This window comes from Apiospora hydei (genome assembly GCF_038363865.1).
Source record: "Apiospora hydei strain CBS 114990 chromosome Unknown utg000007l_segment0_segment0, whole genome shotgun sequence".
In the NCBI taxonomy this organism is placed as follows: Eukaryota; Fungi; Ascomycota; class Sordariomycetes; order Amphisphaeriales; family Apiosporaceae; genus Apiospora; species Apiospora hydei.
The window spans coordinates 2,718,934-2,735,340 of record NW_027117366.1 but is presented as its reverse complement, the minus strand read 5'-3'; the positions used below and the strand labels follow the sequence as shown (position 1 = coordinate 2,735,340).

General features: G+C 55.1%; 4 protein-coding genes across 4 annotated transcripts; 2 read left to right on the top strand and 2 right to left on the bottom strand.

Moving 5' to 3' along the window:
• Positions 1-4,309: 4,309 nt before the first annotated feature.
• PG997_009943 (uncharacterized protein) lies at positions 4,310-7,419 on the bottom strand (the record flags this gene model as incomplete). Its single annotated transcript, XM_066814258.1, has 5 exons — positions 4,310-4,321; positions 5,283-5,962; positions 6,023-6,309; positions 6,432-6,826; positions 6,898-7,419. 5 exons carry the CDS (start codon positions 7,417-7,419, stop codon positions 4,310-4,312), a joined length of 1,896 nt encoding a protein of 631 aa, XP_066666220.1.
• A 745-nt stretch (positions 7,420-8,164) lies between these two features.
• PG997_009942 (Cloroperoxidase) lies at positions 8,165-9,108 on the top strand (the record flags this gene model as incomplete). The annotated part of the gene is made up of 3 exons (XM_066814257.1): positions 8,165-8,334; positions 8,407-8,639; positions 8,789-9,108. The coding sequence occupies 3 exons, from the start codon at positions 8,165-8,167 to the stop codon at positions 9,106-9,108; spliced, it is 723 nt and encodes a 240-aa protein (XP_066666219.1).
• A 603-nt stretch (positions 9,109-9,711) lies between these two features.
• Positions 9,712-11,544, top strand: PG997_009941 (uncharacterized protein; the record flags this gene model as incomplete). Its single annotated transcript, XM_066814256.1, has 1 exon — positions 9,712-11,544. The coding sequence occupies one exon, from the start codon at positions 9,712-9,714 to the stop codon at positions 11,542-11,544; it is 1,833 nt and encodes a 610-aa protein (XP_066666218.1).
• Positions 11,545-12,281: 737 nt separating this feature from the next.
• PG997_009940 (uncharacterized protein) lies at positions 12,282-15,762 on the bottom strand (the record flags this gene model as incomplete). Its single annotated transcript, XM_066814255.1, has 4 exons — positions 12,282-14,807; positions 14,880-15,042; positions 15,114-15,352; positions 15,451-15,762. 4 exons carry the CDS (start codon positions 15,760-15,762, stop codon positions 12,282-12,284), a joined length of 3,240 nt encoding a protein of 1,079 aa, XP_066666217.1.
• Positions 15,763-16,407: the final 645 nt, after the last annotated feature.

The window sequence follows — 16,407 nt, the reverse complement described above, 5'->3', positions numbered from 1 at the left end:
GACAGACTGCAGCAAACACGCCAAGCACCCAATTGCAGCGCCCACTGCCGACGCAGCTCATGCAGCAGGCAAACACCAGTCTAATAACAATGGCTAATAGCCGCCAATAGTAAAGATACAGTACTTTGCTGCGCACATACAGAGGTCCAATAGGACCCTCCCGCTCGAACGCCCCTTAATCCATTGGTCCAATTAAGGTTGCACTCGCTTCCGGGCCGTAGAAAATCATGGACCTCGGCAGCACTCCATATTTTCATTTCGGCTGCTCTAGAAAGGTAAAATCAATGCGAAATGTGTGGGCAAGGCAGGCCAAGTAACGTGGAAGGGATGCGATGCGCGCGCGGACACGGCGGAGTGTCTCTTGATTATCGCGCCCTCCCTGCTGACGGAGAGAAGCCGTCCCTCCCCGGGGCGCAATGGAACCCCAGGGGGTGGAACAGGTTACAGGAGCTGCAGTCGATGATCAGCGTCTTGCATTGGTCGGGTTGACCACATGCCACCATTAATAGCACCCATGCTTCTTTTCTTTTTTCTCCCTTCACCACCCTATGCCCGCTCCCCTGAACGCCTTTGCAGATCAATGCTGCAATTGTCTGCGGTCTGAGTATGTGCCCTCGGCATGTTAAACCGCGCCAGCTGAAGATGCACACACGGACACAATATTTCTCTGTATTGAGAAAGTTCCCAGAGAAATGCAACTGGAAACAAATACACGGGCAGGCCGCAATCAAGGATCTGCGGAATGGAATGGGTGCAGATGTCCCTAGACAGTTTCCGCTCTGGCAGCCGCGCTTTGCCGCAAGCAAACCCTGATGTGATCCCGTTTACCCCCTCGTGCTGTCTCTTTTCTCGCCTGCTGTGTCACCCTCCTTCTGTCTGTGACACACATCCCAAATTTTTTGTCTCCCCTTCCCGCCTCACCTCTCTTGGCATTTCTTTTCGGTCAGAACGAGACAAGGAGGGGTTTGCGATCTGTTGACAGCTTGGAACGGTGCTACCGATGACCGCCACAGGCCAACGTCAATGCCGTGTGATGTAATACCTGCCGTATTTGAGCATCTATCGCTGGGAGTTCTCCGTTTCGTCATACGCTGGCCGCAGCGATTGAACGGAAGGGGGCTGTATCATCGGGCCTTCACTGTTTTTCCTGTATCTAGAGGGCGGACTGTTTCCGGCTAACTGGTCACTGGTCGCTGTATCACACGCGGCAGACTTGGACACACCGAAGCACAGGTGGGTGCTGTGCTGTAAGCCTACTTCCAATTCTTTCGTGTGCTGCCCGGCCATCAACGTGCTGGCTAGCTTGCATTGCGGATTGGCCATCCCTGCTCGTATTCCAATGGATCTGTGTATACACAAATCAGTAGACCTACTACTATCTCTCTCTTTTTTCGAGAAGAACTAGGAGCAGCCTACATTCTCTAGCGGCTTCCGCGTGGCTGAGAAGGGAACCTTCGAAAAAGAGAATAGATGTGTCCTTGCCGTCGTCGCCGGTAAGCATGTGATCGTGCCCCGTTCTCTCGAAGCACCTTTTGTTTATCATGCTCGGCAGGTAAGTTACTACGAAGAGGAATGGTGAGGCCCTATCTCGTTTCTCCCCAGTCCCTTCTCTCCCCCTTCTGCTCTCTCCGATGTTGTTAGGGTACGATGGGGAGCGACACTGCAATCTTCGCAGACCATGGCTCCGCAAGTGTTTTCGAGACGGGCCGTTCCATGATGCGAACAGGCTTTAGGGCAAGCTCTGCTACTACCTACTCCCCCCCTCCATTCTCGGCCGGCTCCCCGCGCAGGGGGCTTTGATAGCTGCTAGGTAGCTCGGTAGCTCGGTAGCTAGGTAGCTAAGAAGTTAAGCCGGGCAGATACGAGTAACTAGGCTCGTTTGGTTTGGGCTACCGAGGCTAGCTGAAGCGTTGCCCCTTGACCGGTGAGAAAAGGGGGTGGGGGTTTTCAAGTCGCCTACTGCTGGAGGGGGTGATGGTGTAGTGTGTGATGGGTGTGTATGGGCCTTGGTCGAGACTCTACGCGAGTCGAAGGTTCTAGCTCGGCCAATATTCTCATTGCATCGCGGCGCTTCGTCTTGGCATGAGACGGTGCAAGGGGAATCGTTCAGGGGGTAGAGTAGCTCGCTGAGGCCTTCAAATTCCATGCATTCATGGGGTTAGGGACAGGCAATGCGACCGATCACATCCCGGGGATTGACTTTAGGATAACCTCAACACGAACCGCTGGCTGGTGTCCCACGTGTACTTCTGTCTTGTCGTCGTCGTCATTCCAATGATCGCCGTCAATAGTGGCCATTGACGTGCAGTCGTCTCGGTTTGGGCGAAGGTCTAACTGACAGGCACGGTAAGGTATCTCGAAGTATATCCTTAGTGCATATCGTGACAGAGAGGGAGGTCCCAGAAGCGCCGAAAGCCAGGCCGAACGTGCATGTGTGAGACATGAGAACCTACTAACCCGTCTTCGTGGGGATAGGATACAGTAGTGATCGCTCTTGTAGGAGAAACCCCCGTTTCTGTTCCAACGCCATCACTGTCATTGCCATGGAAGGTCTACACCACATCGAGAGAACACGCGCATTCTCAACTACAGCAGCACTGCTGAGGAAGTCGATTGAAACCCCTAGGAGAATCGACCGTCTCATTACGTACGCGAAGTACAGAAACATGGCGACATTTGCTCCCCTGTATGGCTTCATTAAGGGTTCAGCTTGACACAGCTTAGCTTTGTTATGTACGATGATCAATTCCCCCTCCCTCTATGCTCAAGTCGAAGCTAAGTACCTCCAACGACGATGGGTAAATCCTTGTTTACATACTCGATGCCGCAGGCAACCAGATCGCCGACCATTTCGACACTGCCCGCTTACGAGGGTCACCGACCCGAGATACACGACATCGTTCTTTAGTCTAGAGCATGCCATTCCACCGAGATCAGCATCGAGGACGAGCTGTCAGGCACCTCGATGTATACGTCATTGCCTTTATCCAGTCGCGGAATCGCTGGCCTGGAAAGACCGAAAACAGCTGCGCGAATCAACTCTGACGCCACCAGCTTCGTGTCGGGCAAGCATTGCATAATTGCGGGATTGCTAAAAGAGCAAGAACACAATTGCTGGATATCTCAAGGAATGAACCAAGACATGGAGCTAGTAGAACAGGCCACTAGCGAAGCCGTAGACGCCGAGTACATCCCCCTGAATAGGACCAATCGAATCCCACTCGCTGTGGTTCACATCACCAACTGCAAAGCGCCAACCGCTGTAATTTTCCTCCCGTCGAGCACGCAGCGAGCGATACCGGGCGGCTTCTTTCCTCTAAACCGCACGGCATCTTGATTTCACCCCTCGGCGAGCTCGTTGGAGCCGTCGTGAAAGTCCAGGCAGGGTGACGTCCCCAGTCGATCATGCCCACGTTGCTGACCTTGTGGTCGTCCGGGTCCTTCAGGTAGGAGTAGTTGCCCTCGTTGCCACTTGCGCCAATCTAGATCTCGCCCGTGTACTTGTTGCTAGGTTCAGCCCAGTGGCGATGCGATAGGTAACTGTCAACAGCGCCGTTGACCTCAGTCTCTCCAGTCACCATCATGAATAGGGACTATTCGTTGATCGCGCGTGGTCTTTGCCGGGGCCGATGCAGAAGAGACTGAAGACTTTCCCTACCTCGAATCGAATAGCGCAGACGTCGCGAAAACTCCCACCTGGAAGACCCGTCCACTCAAGCCTGGCGTCGTCACCAAAGACCCCATCGAGGTGAAAAGATGCCCGTCAATACGGCATAACGAGACCCGTTGGTGCCGCTTCGGACCATTGATACGGCGTACGATTTCGAAAGGCGACTCAATTCGGCGTTGGCATACCGGGCGGCGGAGTCATCCCAATTGAGCTAACGGTCAGAGCCTGTCAGTCGGTAGCCCCCTTTTCGATATAGAGGTATACCATGGAATCAATACCTCCTTCTTTAGTCCGAGCAGTCATGCCATTCATCCTTGATATGAAGGCCGCAGAAGTGCCTGTCGCAGAGAAGGCAGTCTCCCGACAGCACCACAGAGGCATTGGGCGTGGAACGCGTACAACAATCTAATTGCTTGGGTATAAACGCATGTCAGTCCAATCTAGACAAAACTCTCTGTACACATGGATTAGATGTATTCAGAATCCCAAGTCAGCTGCAACGCAGCGGACAAGGGATTGCCATGTCGTAGTCCTGCTTTATGCCCCTGCCCAGAAAAGAATACACGGCGATATCATATCTACCTCAGGATTGCGTAGCTAAAACATGTTTTCCATGATATACTTGCAGTTGCACCTACCCTACGTCCATGGCTGTTTGCTCGTTCCGTCTCCAATATTAGCGGCTCGACTGCTGGACCACTACTGTGACCTCCTTTTTCAATCTTCTCCCCTTCCCTCACGCCTCCGCCGCGATCCCTCGCATCTCGTCCGCCAGATATTGAACATCAACTTGTATGTCGCTGCGGTCGGGCGGCCCGCGACCTCGGCCTGGTCTATCGGGCCACTCCGGCGACTCGAAGATAGGGTCGTATAGACCGGGTACAACCACTGTGTGCAGACGGCCTGGGTCCGGCGAGGTTCACCCTTCCACGAACGTATGGGAGAGACGGCTCCCACTCAGAACATCTTGCTGCGTATGTACTTACGTATCGTTTCGATTGTCGGGCGGGCCTTTGTTGAATGCAGGTAGGCCATAGGAGGAAGGGTTCGGTCGGGTGCGAGCGAAGAGAGATGGTTGATCGGCAACGAGCAGAACCTAGCTTTAGGGAAGCCAAAGACACCTCGAGAGACTTGGAAGGCTCCGACGGGCACGGCGACTCTGCTAGAAGTAGTACCAGCGGTGATGCGGGAATCAAGGCGACAGACGCCGTCCTGGTCGGAACTCTTGAGTTGAACGCATCGTCCAAGAACTATACATATGTACGTAGACCTGGATTGAAATACAGTCGAAGGATTAATAAACCTGAGAATCCCCCAAAACTCTCAAACGATGGCGACCGGACCAAATTAGTGCGGCACAGCAGCGAGGTACCGCCAATCACACATACAGGGGGCGCACCCAAACGTGGGCTTGACTTTTGGGTTTAGGCCATAACATTCATGTGCTTGAACTACGCCGCCTGGGCTTGAATGTACTAAAGGAATTCTCCCGTCAAGATCGACAACCCCCATTCCAATTTTCTGTTCCTCGACTCTCGCACATTCCGGACGATCCCTCTCTATCAAGCCAGACACCCTCTCTACTTGGCCGGCGGCGCATTCGTCTCCTTACCCTTATACTTCCTCGACTCCTCCATCTGCGCCCAGGGCGCGAACGCATTCTTGCTCTTGCCCAGCGTCGGCGCCAGCTCGGGAAGTGCCGGACCAGCACGTCCTTCATGGTCGAGTGCTGGACCCAGCGGAAGCCCTCGGGCGTGTACGTCTCCGCGTTCCACTGCCCCGCGATGAAGCGGTCGCTCTTGAGCCGGCGCGACGCCATCAGGATGAACACGCGGAACGCCGTCTCGCTGAAGCCGAAGCCGGGGATCACGGGCTCGCTGTGCGACCCCACCAGCGCGTCCACTTGGGTCACGTCGCCGCCGTAGGCCGCGGACAGCTCCTTGGCCAGGGTCGGGTTCTGCTTGCCCGTGAGCTCCTCGAAGGTTTTGGGCACGCTCAGGCGCAGCAGGCGCCGGAACTCGCAGTACCGCGGCACGCCGCGCTCGCGGTCCCGCAGCAGGTCGACCGTGCCCATGTCGCGATGGATGCCGTCCGGGTCGGTGAAGTCGCGCAGAAAGTCCGGGTAGTTGTTGTTGGTGATGGCGCCCGGGTAGTTGATGCCGAAGGTGTAGAAAAGGTCACCAAATGACAGGCCGTCGTCGAGCGGCTTCTGCGCGCCCTGGAAGGTCAGGTCGCCGATCGGGGTGGTGGTCTGGTGCTTGCCCTGTTTGGCGTCGAAGAAGGCGATGTCATCTGAGACTGGTTAGTGTCGGGGAAGAAGGTAGGCAGTAAGGAAAAGGGGAAATCACTCACCGGGAATGAGAGAGTGCATGCGGTACACGGACACAAATTCCTCGGTCAGACTGTAAGGGACACCGTCATGGTCCACCCCAGAGCCGGGGATACCAGAGATGATCTCACTCGTCTTGGAGATGCGGCCGACCAGCTTGGTGAGGTTCTCGCCCACGATGCCCCACCAGTTGGCGTTCATGCCGATCTCCAGCGCGGGATGGGCGAGGATGGCCGGCGTCCATTCCACCGTGTGGATCTTGGCCATCAAGGCGCAGTTGACAAGCCTCGCCTTATCGAAGATCTGGTCTCTGCATTGTTGACGCAAGGGCCTTGATCAGCTCAACAGTTCATGATACGTGCGTATGCCTGTGTGTGTATGTGTGTGTGTCCCCTTGAAACGAAAGCCACGAAGCACGAAGGCATCACTTACCCGGTCCAGTTCGGGTAGCTCTGGCTCAGCATGTCGCACAGGGCGTTGTGCTCCAGCGCGAAGAGCGTGTGCAACATCTCCATACCCACCCACCAGTTGTTCTGGAAGCCGGTGAGGGGGTTGCCGTCCTGGTCACGCGGGATGAAGGCGCCTGTGCCGTTCTGGTTCAACATGAGCTTCCCGTCGGGCAGCTTGGTGCGCAGCGACTTGGTGATCTCCTCGCTCGAGCCGTAGATCTGCGAGCCGTCCCACCAGGACGTGTTGACGTTCTTGTAGCCTGGGCACTTCTTGTCGGATGGGTCGAGCGTCGCATCCGGCTTGGTTTTGGGTAGCTGCATCGTCTTGCCCGACCACTTGTCGCCTTCGGGTAGCGGGATGTGGAAGTTCTCTTCATCCTATTGGGGAAGTCAGTCCGTGGCTCTCGGCAGTCTATTGTTGACTTCGAATGCAAGTAAAGGAGGCTCACATTTTCGTGATTGAACCAATCGTGCGTCTGGAACTGAATCCAAGCCGCGGCCAGCAGGTTGAGCGTCGTGGCCGGGATGAAGCCATTGGACTTTCGCACCATGAACTTCTCGCTGATGGCCCGGGGGTTCGGGGTCCAGAGCTCCTCTTCGGTCGGCTTCGGGCAGTTCTCGCGAGGGAAGTTGCGGCCGAAGCGCAAGCCCGCGCATCCCATCAGGGGCAGCTCGAGCGAGTTGTACTTGCCGTCCGAGTTGCGCGCGTTCAGGAAGCGCTCGTCCTCCAGGGCGTCGCCGTAGCTGCCCTGGGCCGACGGGTCGGCGTAGCCATCGTGGAGGTTGTAGTTGCGCAGCGAGATGCGCAGGAAGGCGAGGTTGAAGGCGCCGATGAGGCCCGGGAGCTTGAACCAGGGCACGAACCTGTTGAGGAACTCGAACGTTCTAACTCCCGCCCTCTCAGCCAGCGAAGGCTGGAACTTCTTCTTTGGCTCGCTCATGTTGGGCTTGCTTTTGAGCAATGGGTCCATTTTGTCCGTCAGTGAACTAGCTGGTTCGTGTCGATGTCAGTAGCTTCCAGAGCAGGTCAGGCTACCATATAAGCGACTGCAACGGGCTCGATCACAAGCCAAAAAGCAGGTACTAGTATGGATGGTCCGCCAAGAGTAAAGGCTGACTGGGCTGATGCATATGATGCATAGGAAGCTGGCCACATAGCTGCGGTGCTGCGGTGCTGTGCAACTTATAACCCGTCCCGGCCGTTTTGTCTGAGTAGGCTGGGGTAGGGTTGTGCTGACCAAAGGACTAGGAACTAGAGGCGGGAACTGATATGGCTGTCCTTCCCGCCCGCCCAACGCCCCACGCAATTTCTCAGCGGCCTCTGACCGGCTGTTCTGGGACACTAGTACGGAGCCGTTCATGTAGGTCTCACGGCATACTGCCCACTGTCGAACAGCGAAGAAAACACCCGTGTCTCGTCTCACTGAGCTCAGGCAGCGAGGGTGACTCGACCATAAGCTAACTGCGCGTCCAAGACTCGTGATCTCACCAGTCGACCCGTGTTTCAGCCAGCCATTGCCCCTACCGCATTCCTAATGTGATATGGTGTGTGTGAAGAGGTTTTCTCCTACTCTTGCTCTCTGATCGGACATGTCAGCTCAAAGATAAGGAGGTGTCCTGTCTGTCGACTACTTACATATTACGTGCGAAGTAAGGTTTCGCTCCATTGCCATTGACAGCTCCTCGACAAGTCGAGCTCTTGCGCACGTAACAATCATGTACTTCACCGTCTTCAGCGCCATCAAGTCGATCTTCAACTTCGACACGAAGGAGAGAGACGAAGAGAGACGGAGGATCGCAAAGGAGGACCACTACTATGAGCGATTGAACATAACCCTCCGCGCGCCATGTCCTGGGTTGAATGCGCTCGCCAATCAGGGGTACTTGTAAGTCCTCCGCCACAAGCCAACTTCACCATCTGGTAACTCCCCAAACTCATCTCGCCTTCTTCCAAACAGACCTCGCGATGGCAAGAACATCACCCTGCCCATGCTCGAGGCGGCGTTGATGGAGGCTTTACATATGACCGGCACCGTCGCACACGCATTGGCGGACCAGATGAAGCCAGTGCTGCGCGAAGACGGAACCTTTGACCTAAGCGACAGCCGAATGCACAACGTGTTAGAGCACGACACCTCTTTGACCCGTCTCGACTTCCGCCAAGGTGAAAACTTCACCATGCAGCCCAAGAGTAAGCCCATCCCCTAGCCCTAGCCCTAGACCAGACGATGCTCCGTAGCGTATCCGCTACACCCATCATCCAACGAAGGCTAGAACAAGACCCAGAAGCCTCTCTTCTCTCCTAATTGCTAACCTTATCCTTTGCTTTTACAAAAACAGTGCTCGAAGCCATGATCGACGACGCCGAGGGCGGGCCGGTGACCCTCAAGACACTGGCCAAGACGTACAAGCGACGCAACCGGGAGCACAAGGCATCGGGCGGGCAGCCGCTGGGCCTCGTCATGACGTTCAAGGACCTGCTCGTCAAGGTCGGCTACATCAACACCGAGACGACGGGCCACCCGACCCCGGAGCAGGTCCGCCGCTTCTGGACCGACGAGCGCTTCGAGGACTACCTGCTCGACAACCCGCAGCCCCGGACGCTGCGCGGGCTCGTGTGGAAGGCGGCGGTGCTATGGTGGCATGTGCACATCTGGTAGTTGGGTACACATACTTGGTTGGGCTCGTCGTGGGTTCTGAGTCAGGGAAATGGGTACATTGACATTTCGCGTACATCAATGTTGGAATGTACTGCACCGCAAACCCTTGTGCTTTCTTCGTGAGAGATATGCTTAGTGTCTGAAGATCCAGCGGGTTTCGTTTGAGCTACGAGCTTTCTCTTGCGTATCTCAACTGACTTTCCCCTAATCAGCCCTCTACTTTCGAGCACTAATTCTTCCGTCTCGCTTGGTGCTCGAAGCGGGCATGTGAGTTGACATGGGTGAGTGGCCTCAATTCACCAGATGTGCTTACTTCCAACACTGATGCCGGGCGGTTGATGTCAACTGTAGGAGGGATGTAACGTTGCTGAGAAGGCGGGCGGGGTAGGCATACGTGCATGGGGTGATGGCTACCGATTGATCAGGCTGGATGGGGGAGAGACAGTACTTCTCAGTGCCCCCAAGATGACACCGATATTAAGATTGCTATTTTCTACCTCAACTACTGCAGTGTAGTCCAAGCAAATTCACTCAAGCTCATGCTGCCACTTAGCATCTCACTTGGACTTGAAGGGAAACAAAACAACCATACCCTCGACTGAAATGACAACAAGCCTTTCGCGGGAAGATGGGAGAGATGTAAGCCAATCGTCTCCCCGTTCTAGGGAAAGGTCTCGTGGCCAGGCACAATGTGGTACATGTCAGAAGTCCGGGCCCATTCCGATAAATACGAAGCTTTGCGACGCTTGCCAACCCTGGGATGAGTACGACCACCTTCTGTTGTGCGAGCAATATCGCGAGGTGCCCAAGTGTGCATTTCCCCCGTCCCAACTTCGATTGAAAATCAAGTGTCGCAAATTACCCAAGGGTGTACGAGGCCTGTTTATGGAAGCCCCAGATTACTTTACATCGCCCGAAGCGTGCCTGGTTTGCAAAGCGGTACGCTTAGCCATTGATGAGTTCGAACAACCCGATGCGAAACGTAAGATCGGCATTTGGCAGCCTTTGAGGTTCGAGTACGATTTCATACGATATCCCAACGTCAAAGATACTACCCTTTTACTGGGTGTTTATTATGTTGACCCTGACAACAAAATCTACTACCGGCTTCTCACATTGACCTTTGTGGTCCGCTACGAGGGCGCAGACTGCCGGGCCCTCCAGGAGATTTGGTGCCTGGATCGAAAATTTGTCGATACCAGTATCATCAATCGGATGCTCCGAGATTGTCAAGAATCTCACGGAGAGCATTGCAACAGCCTCATTCAGCCTATGACCCTTCCGAGAGGGTTTCGCGTCATCGATACCTCCTCGTGGTGTATCACTCAAATGAGTGATACCAATGAGTATGTCGCGCTGAGCTATGTTTGGGCCTCTGCGTCCAGTCCTTCGGAGGAGCCACTCCAGCTTCTGCAGTCCAACCTTGATCACTTATCTCGGCCTGACGCCCTACGCACCGCTGGGCTTCCCGAGTTACTGAGCGATGCTATCCAGTTCTGTTCAGATACGGGGCAGCACTATCTTTGGATCGACAGGCTTTGCATTATACAAGATGAAAGTGACGTGAAAGCGGAGCAAATCGAGGCCATGGATGTGATTTATCACATGGCCACCTTCACCATAGTTGCTCTAGGAAGCCAGAGGAGCTTGCAAGGTACTTCAAGACGTCCGCGTTCGAGACGTCTTGATATGGATTTCGAAGTTTACGAAACTATGTACCGCGGCCTTAGCAACAGCTTAGGAGGTCTAGAGCATGCACTCAGAGTATCAGAATGGAGGGAAAGAGGCTGGACGTACCAAGAACAAATTCTCTCTCGTCGTTGCGTATACTTCTGCGACGACTGCATTTGCTTCCGCTGTGCTGCTACTACGATGCGAGACGATGGAACGGAAGTTTTGCCACACGGAGTCGGAGTCCTGGAAAATGGTCTCGAAGTGTACCGCAGCTCGCCAAGATTCCACCATTTCACGGAAAGTGCACACCAATATAGTCTAAGAACGTTGACTTTCCACTCTGATGCTCTGAATGCTATCGCCGGTGTCGCAAATATCATCGGCAACAAGTTGAACACTCAAATGCTGTTTGGCCTCCCCGAGAGGTACTTCCTGCAAGCTCTCATGTGGGTTTACAAGGGAACCTCCGGTACAAGACGTGGCATCTCGCATATACCTAGCTGGAGCTGGTTAGCCTGGGATGGTGAAGTCACTTGGATTTATGCGAGTCAAGATTGGCCAGCAGCCGTATGGGTTGGGTTATTAAAGTACTTCAAGCTAATCGCCATGAGCTTGGTGGATAGTGAAGGCGGTACTCAAGCACTAGGTGAAGAGGAAGACAAGGGAGTCGAAGAGGGGCGTAACACTAGTTCCCCCATTCACTCGCCGTCACAGAGCTGGCGTTGGCACAGCCCTCCGAGCATGAACCCCCGAATAGATTAAATCCCGAGGTTTTGGGGGGGGACGACCGCTCCTCCAGGCTGTCTGGTCTTCAGCACGACTTATGCGCGTCTTCGCTTATGTCAGAGTGCGGAGTCATACCCATATGACTCACCAGGAGCTTCGCATTATTTTTCCTATTATATAGAGACAACGAGCGGCGAAACTGTTGGTGAATCTATGCCAATGAACTCATGCTGGGCCTCTTCCCCCGAAGCTTCCTCGGAGTACGAATTCATCGTTTTAGGCGCGGGGCTCAGGATGAAGGCCTCTGAGTCGAGCCTATTTGCCTATTGGGTCCCCAAATTGAGCGGCAAATTGACAGAATGCAGCGATGAGGACGAGGAATGGAAATCGGATGGGCCAGATTGGAGACGAGATTTATCGCCTTGGGATAAACGTATACCACAGGAGCGATACGTTCTCTTTGTAATGATGGTGGAAACCGGGCATGACCTTATATCTCGGCGTTTGGCTGTTGGATTGGTAGACCCAGTTGCTTGGAGAGAGAAGTGTAATCCTGTATGGAAGACTGTGGTGCTGGGTTAGTAAAAGAGTGAGCAGCCCGACGCTATCCGAGTTTGTTGGTTTCGTTTCCCTGAATATCACTACCAGGCAGTCCTATGATGAATTCCCTCAATAGGCGATAGACATAATTATTTCATGTTTTGGATATGCGCAAGTCTCCTAATCCGTGTGCAAGCCCCAGACCCAGCCCAGCCGGCGGTGGAAACAGAGCCTTAGTCCAAGAGGCCCAACCAATCCTGAATCCATCTTCGCATCCAATCAACCTGAACAGCGGGCATATCTCGAAGAGTCGCACTAGCATTGACGCTACACTCTACAGACATAGGCTCGGCAGTAGGCCCGTCTGCCCACAGGCCATCGCGGTAGAATGCGAACAGCTTGACCGCCGGGTTCCTCGCCACGGAGGCTGTCGCAATCGCCTGTTCTGCGTTGTCATACTCGCCGGTCTCCAGGCGCTGGAGCCACAGTGTAGGCTGCACGACGTCGAGCGCTTTTCCAAGGTGCTGGCGAGCGACATCTTGCAGTGCGGGGATAAGCGCGGTCCACGTCGTCGTATGGGGATTTCGAAGGTTGAAAACACTTGGGCTCGTCGCCACTGCCGAGAACGATGCAGGGTCTGACGATGCTACTGCGAGATCCACGACGGCCTTGCCGGCCAGATCGGACGGCATCCAATCAACCTGCGAAAAGCGCGGCCCGAGGTCTGAGGGTAAGTAGCCCAGATGGAAAGAGCTGATGACGAGGCTCGGTAGCCATTCGGAGCGATTCCACATCATCTTGTTCCCGCTGCCACCCGTGCCACCAACCGGTCCAGCAACCTGGCCCACGCGCGCGATGCTCGTGGGGATGCCAAGGCGTCGGCTTGCGGTGTCGCAAAGCAACTCGGAAAGGAGTTTGCTCCGAGAGTAACCGTTCGCATGCGCCCCGTCGAGCGAGTCGAGGGTGGACTCCGGAGCCGGTCCAGAACTGGCCGCGGCCACGGCGCCGATCGAGGATATGAACATGAGCTGCGCACGATGGGTTGAGGCTGCTGCGAACGCGAAGAGGTTCACCATGCCCGCCAGCTGTGGTCGGAAAGCGGACAGGGAGAGATTGAAGTTGACGGGCCACGCGCTGTGGATGACGAGTCCGACGCGGTTACGCAGGGTCTCGTAGGTTGCATCGTCGAGCCCCAGACGAGGTCGCGCCAGGTCAGCGCGAAGGAAAGTGACACGTTCTTTGAGCAGGCTGGCATCGGTATCCAGACCCGCCCATTTCGTTTCCTGGGTCGCGCGTCCGCCATCCGAACCACGGTTCAGGCAGAAGACGTGGCCGACTTCCCCTTTACGGCTGAGTAAGGCTCGCAAGATCATGGTACCCAGTGTCCCGGTGGAACCAGTGAGGATGACATCAACTGGAGTCTCTCTTTTGGCGTTCATTGGAGGTATCTCTGGCACATGGATCTCGTGGATCAGTTGGCGATACGTCTCCAACAGGGACTCCATGATATCTCTATCATCCTTTCCAGTGCCGTCTTGTGCCGCAGTAACGGCGGTCGCTAGTTCGGATACGGTAGGGTTCTGATAAATGGTAGATAACCCCAGATGGGGTCGATGGAGAGCACGCCGCAGGGTTTTGGTCAGTCGCAGCGCCTGTAGGGAATCCATTCCTCTCTCGAAGAGGCTGTCTGAGTCGTCCAGTGCCGGCCACTCCGTAATCTTGAGAACAACTTCGCGTATACGCCGAGTGGCCATGCCTACGTCTCCGAAGACGCCATAGTTGCTCGCGGCTTCCCCTTCTTCTCCGACCTTATCGGCATTCTCATACAGCGCATTGATTTCGGCCTCGTAAAGCGCAACACTGGCCCCCCTCTGAAGAGTCCCCTTACCCGCCCGCACCAGGGGCCGATCCGGGTCCGTAACGAGGACCAGCGACTTCTCGACCCGCGCATGCGCCGGTGCGACGCGATTAGCCTCTTCTATGCTCGGCCAGACCCTCTCGATCAATTTGGCCTGCTCCGCGGTAGTGCGGACTGGAGCGACCGCTTCGAGGAGTAGCGCGGCCTGAAATCGGTGGGTTCCAATAACAAGAGCGCCGCTGACCAGCCCCGGGTTCCTCGCCACGATATGATGTTCCATGGTGATGGGATTCGTCTTCTCCCCATTAAGGAAAACGACAATGTCGTCCGCCCGGGCCTGCCACGTCCACGCGTCGGGGACCGTGGGGTGCGGCGCGAAGAGATCGCGGGTGCGGTACTCGTCGAGCCCCTCCTTGCCACGGATGGTGAACGTCGGCTGCGTGCGGGCCAGGTCCTCGCGGCGCCGGATGACCAGCTCGTAGAGGTTGTCGGATACCTTGTCGAACACCATGCCCGCGCAGGGGTGGAAGCGGATGTACTTCCAATCCCTGCGGGGATCCAGCCCGGCCGGTACGAGCTGTGGCGGCATCCCGACTTCCGACGCGCCCCATTGGCAGCGCAGCGGTATCTGCGCCGCCACGGTGTCGCCGACCTGCTGGGGGAGGTCGCCGCCGATGTAGACGATCAGCTCGAGATGCTGGACGCAGTACCGGAGAAGCTCCGTGTTCTGGGCCAGCTCGGCGACGACCGAGGGCACGAGCAGGGCGATGTCCGCGGGCGTCTGCTCGAGGGCGTCTACTAGGCCCTGTGCGGTGACGATGGCGCCCGCGGCGGCGGCTGGGGCGATGACGGTATTGCCGAAGGGGATGGCGTAGAAAATGTTTTGGCCGTATCCGGCACCCTGGGAAAGGGAGGGAAGATCGAGTCAGCAATTTGGGTAATGTGCTAAGAGGGGAGATTGTAAGGTTCATACGTGGAATGGCGGTAATGTTACCAGTACCCGTTTGCCAAGATAAACGCTTTCAAGTGAAGAGAGGCCTTCCGGAGCCGGGCAGCTGGATGCGTTCTGGTGTTTAAGAACGGTTTCCTGGGTCCAGATTAGGGGCTTAGGTATGCCTGTCGAGCCCGAAGTGTGTCTGAGAAAAACTTATTAAATATTGTTTGGCAGTGGGGGTAGGTCATGAAATCAAAAAGGGGGGAAACGTACATGATCATGATAGGATCTTGCAGACCTTCCTCTAGTGTCTTCCGGTACTCATAGGAAGGATATACCGTCTGCAGCAGTTCTTCAACACTTGGTATGAGAAGATGGCGCGGTGCAACAGTTTCCAGTATGGGATGCGCTGCCGGTGGTATCGATTCCGGTGTCATCAGAGTCCTGCAGTCCAGAGATTTGAAGAGAGACCGATGTGCCTCGGCGCTATTTCGCGGCGATGTAAGAAAGAGCTGTTGCGAGTTTTCATCCCCATGATCAGTCATTCCTTCTTCAACAACGTACAGTAATATCACTCGGGTAATAATCACGGAACTAAAAAGTTACTCACAGAATATCCCGCCTTGGTAGTGGCGAACCCCAGAGCCGGGATCCGGACATCGTTGGGCCCGACATACGCCAAGGCCTCACTGTCCCGGCCCGGACCACCCAGGCTCTCTATCAGCCACCAAGCAAGGCCGTTCACCATATTGGCAAGCTGAGCGTAGGTGATAGTTCTAAAGCCGGCTTCGTAGGAGGCCGGGACCACAGGCCACATCCCATAGACAGCGTCCGGGTCGACGCTGGCGATGTGATCCACCTTGTATGGCAGAAGAGTGCGCTGTCTCTTGGCAGCAACGCCATGGTCCGTCAGGCTGTCCATCGCGATGGTGAGGTTGGCGACGTTTGCATGTCGGTTGTTCTGGAAAGGTCCTTGTGACGGTCGCGTCCGGACGCCGATCATTAATCAAGCTTTTTATCGAACTCTATATCCCGGCTTACGTGAGATTTGAACCAACCGTTCGGATCGAATGATATGCACATGCTACGCCTCAGACTCACAGGAGACTATTGGTACATCACAACCTCCTTCCTAACTTGGTGTCCTGGGGGATTTTGAGAGTGGAACCCAACAAAGGGTCATCGGATTCTGGCAAATGAGAGTACATCGGCTAATCTTGGCTCAAGCAGGTGGACAGGAGGATAGACTACACGGAACCTACGGTTTTACATGCACGTACATAATAGTTATGACAATATGGGTGAGCATGGCATATAGGCATTATATTAACAACCACATAGGCCTGTTAGAACTAGTATCCCAGATAGGCTGTAGTGTTCTTTCCACACCTCCGGTTTCTGGCGTTCTCTACCTTCAGTGTAACTTATGCGAAGATCCTCCGAGGACTAATCCCATTTCCCACACGCGAGGTTGATATTGTCGTGTGATGCCTCAGTTAGCCTTCTACATACGGAGGGATCAGTGTAGCAGAAGACAATTCTGGTGTAGTATATAAGACTTACAGTG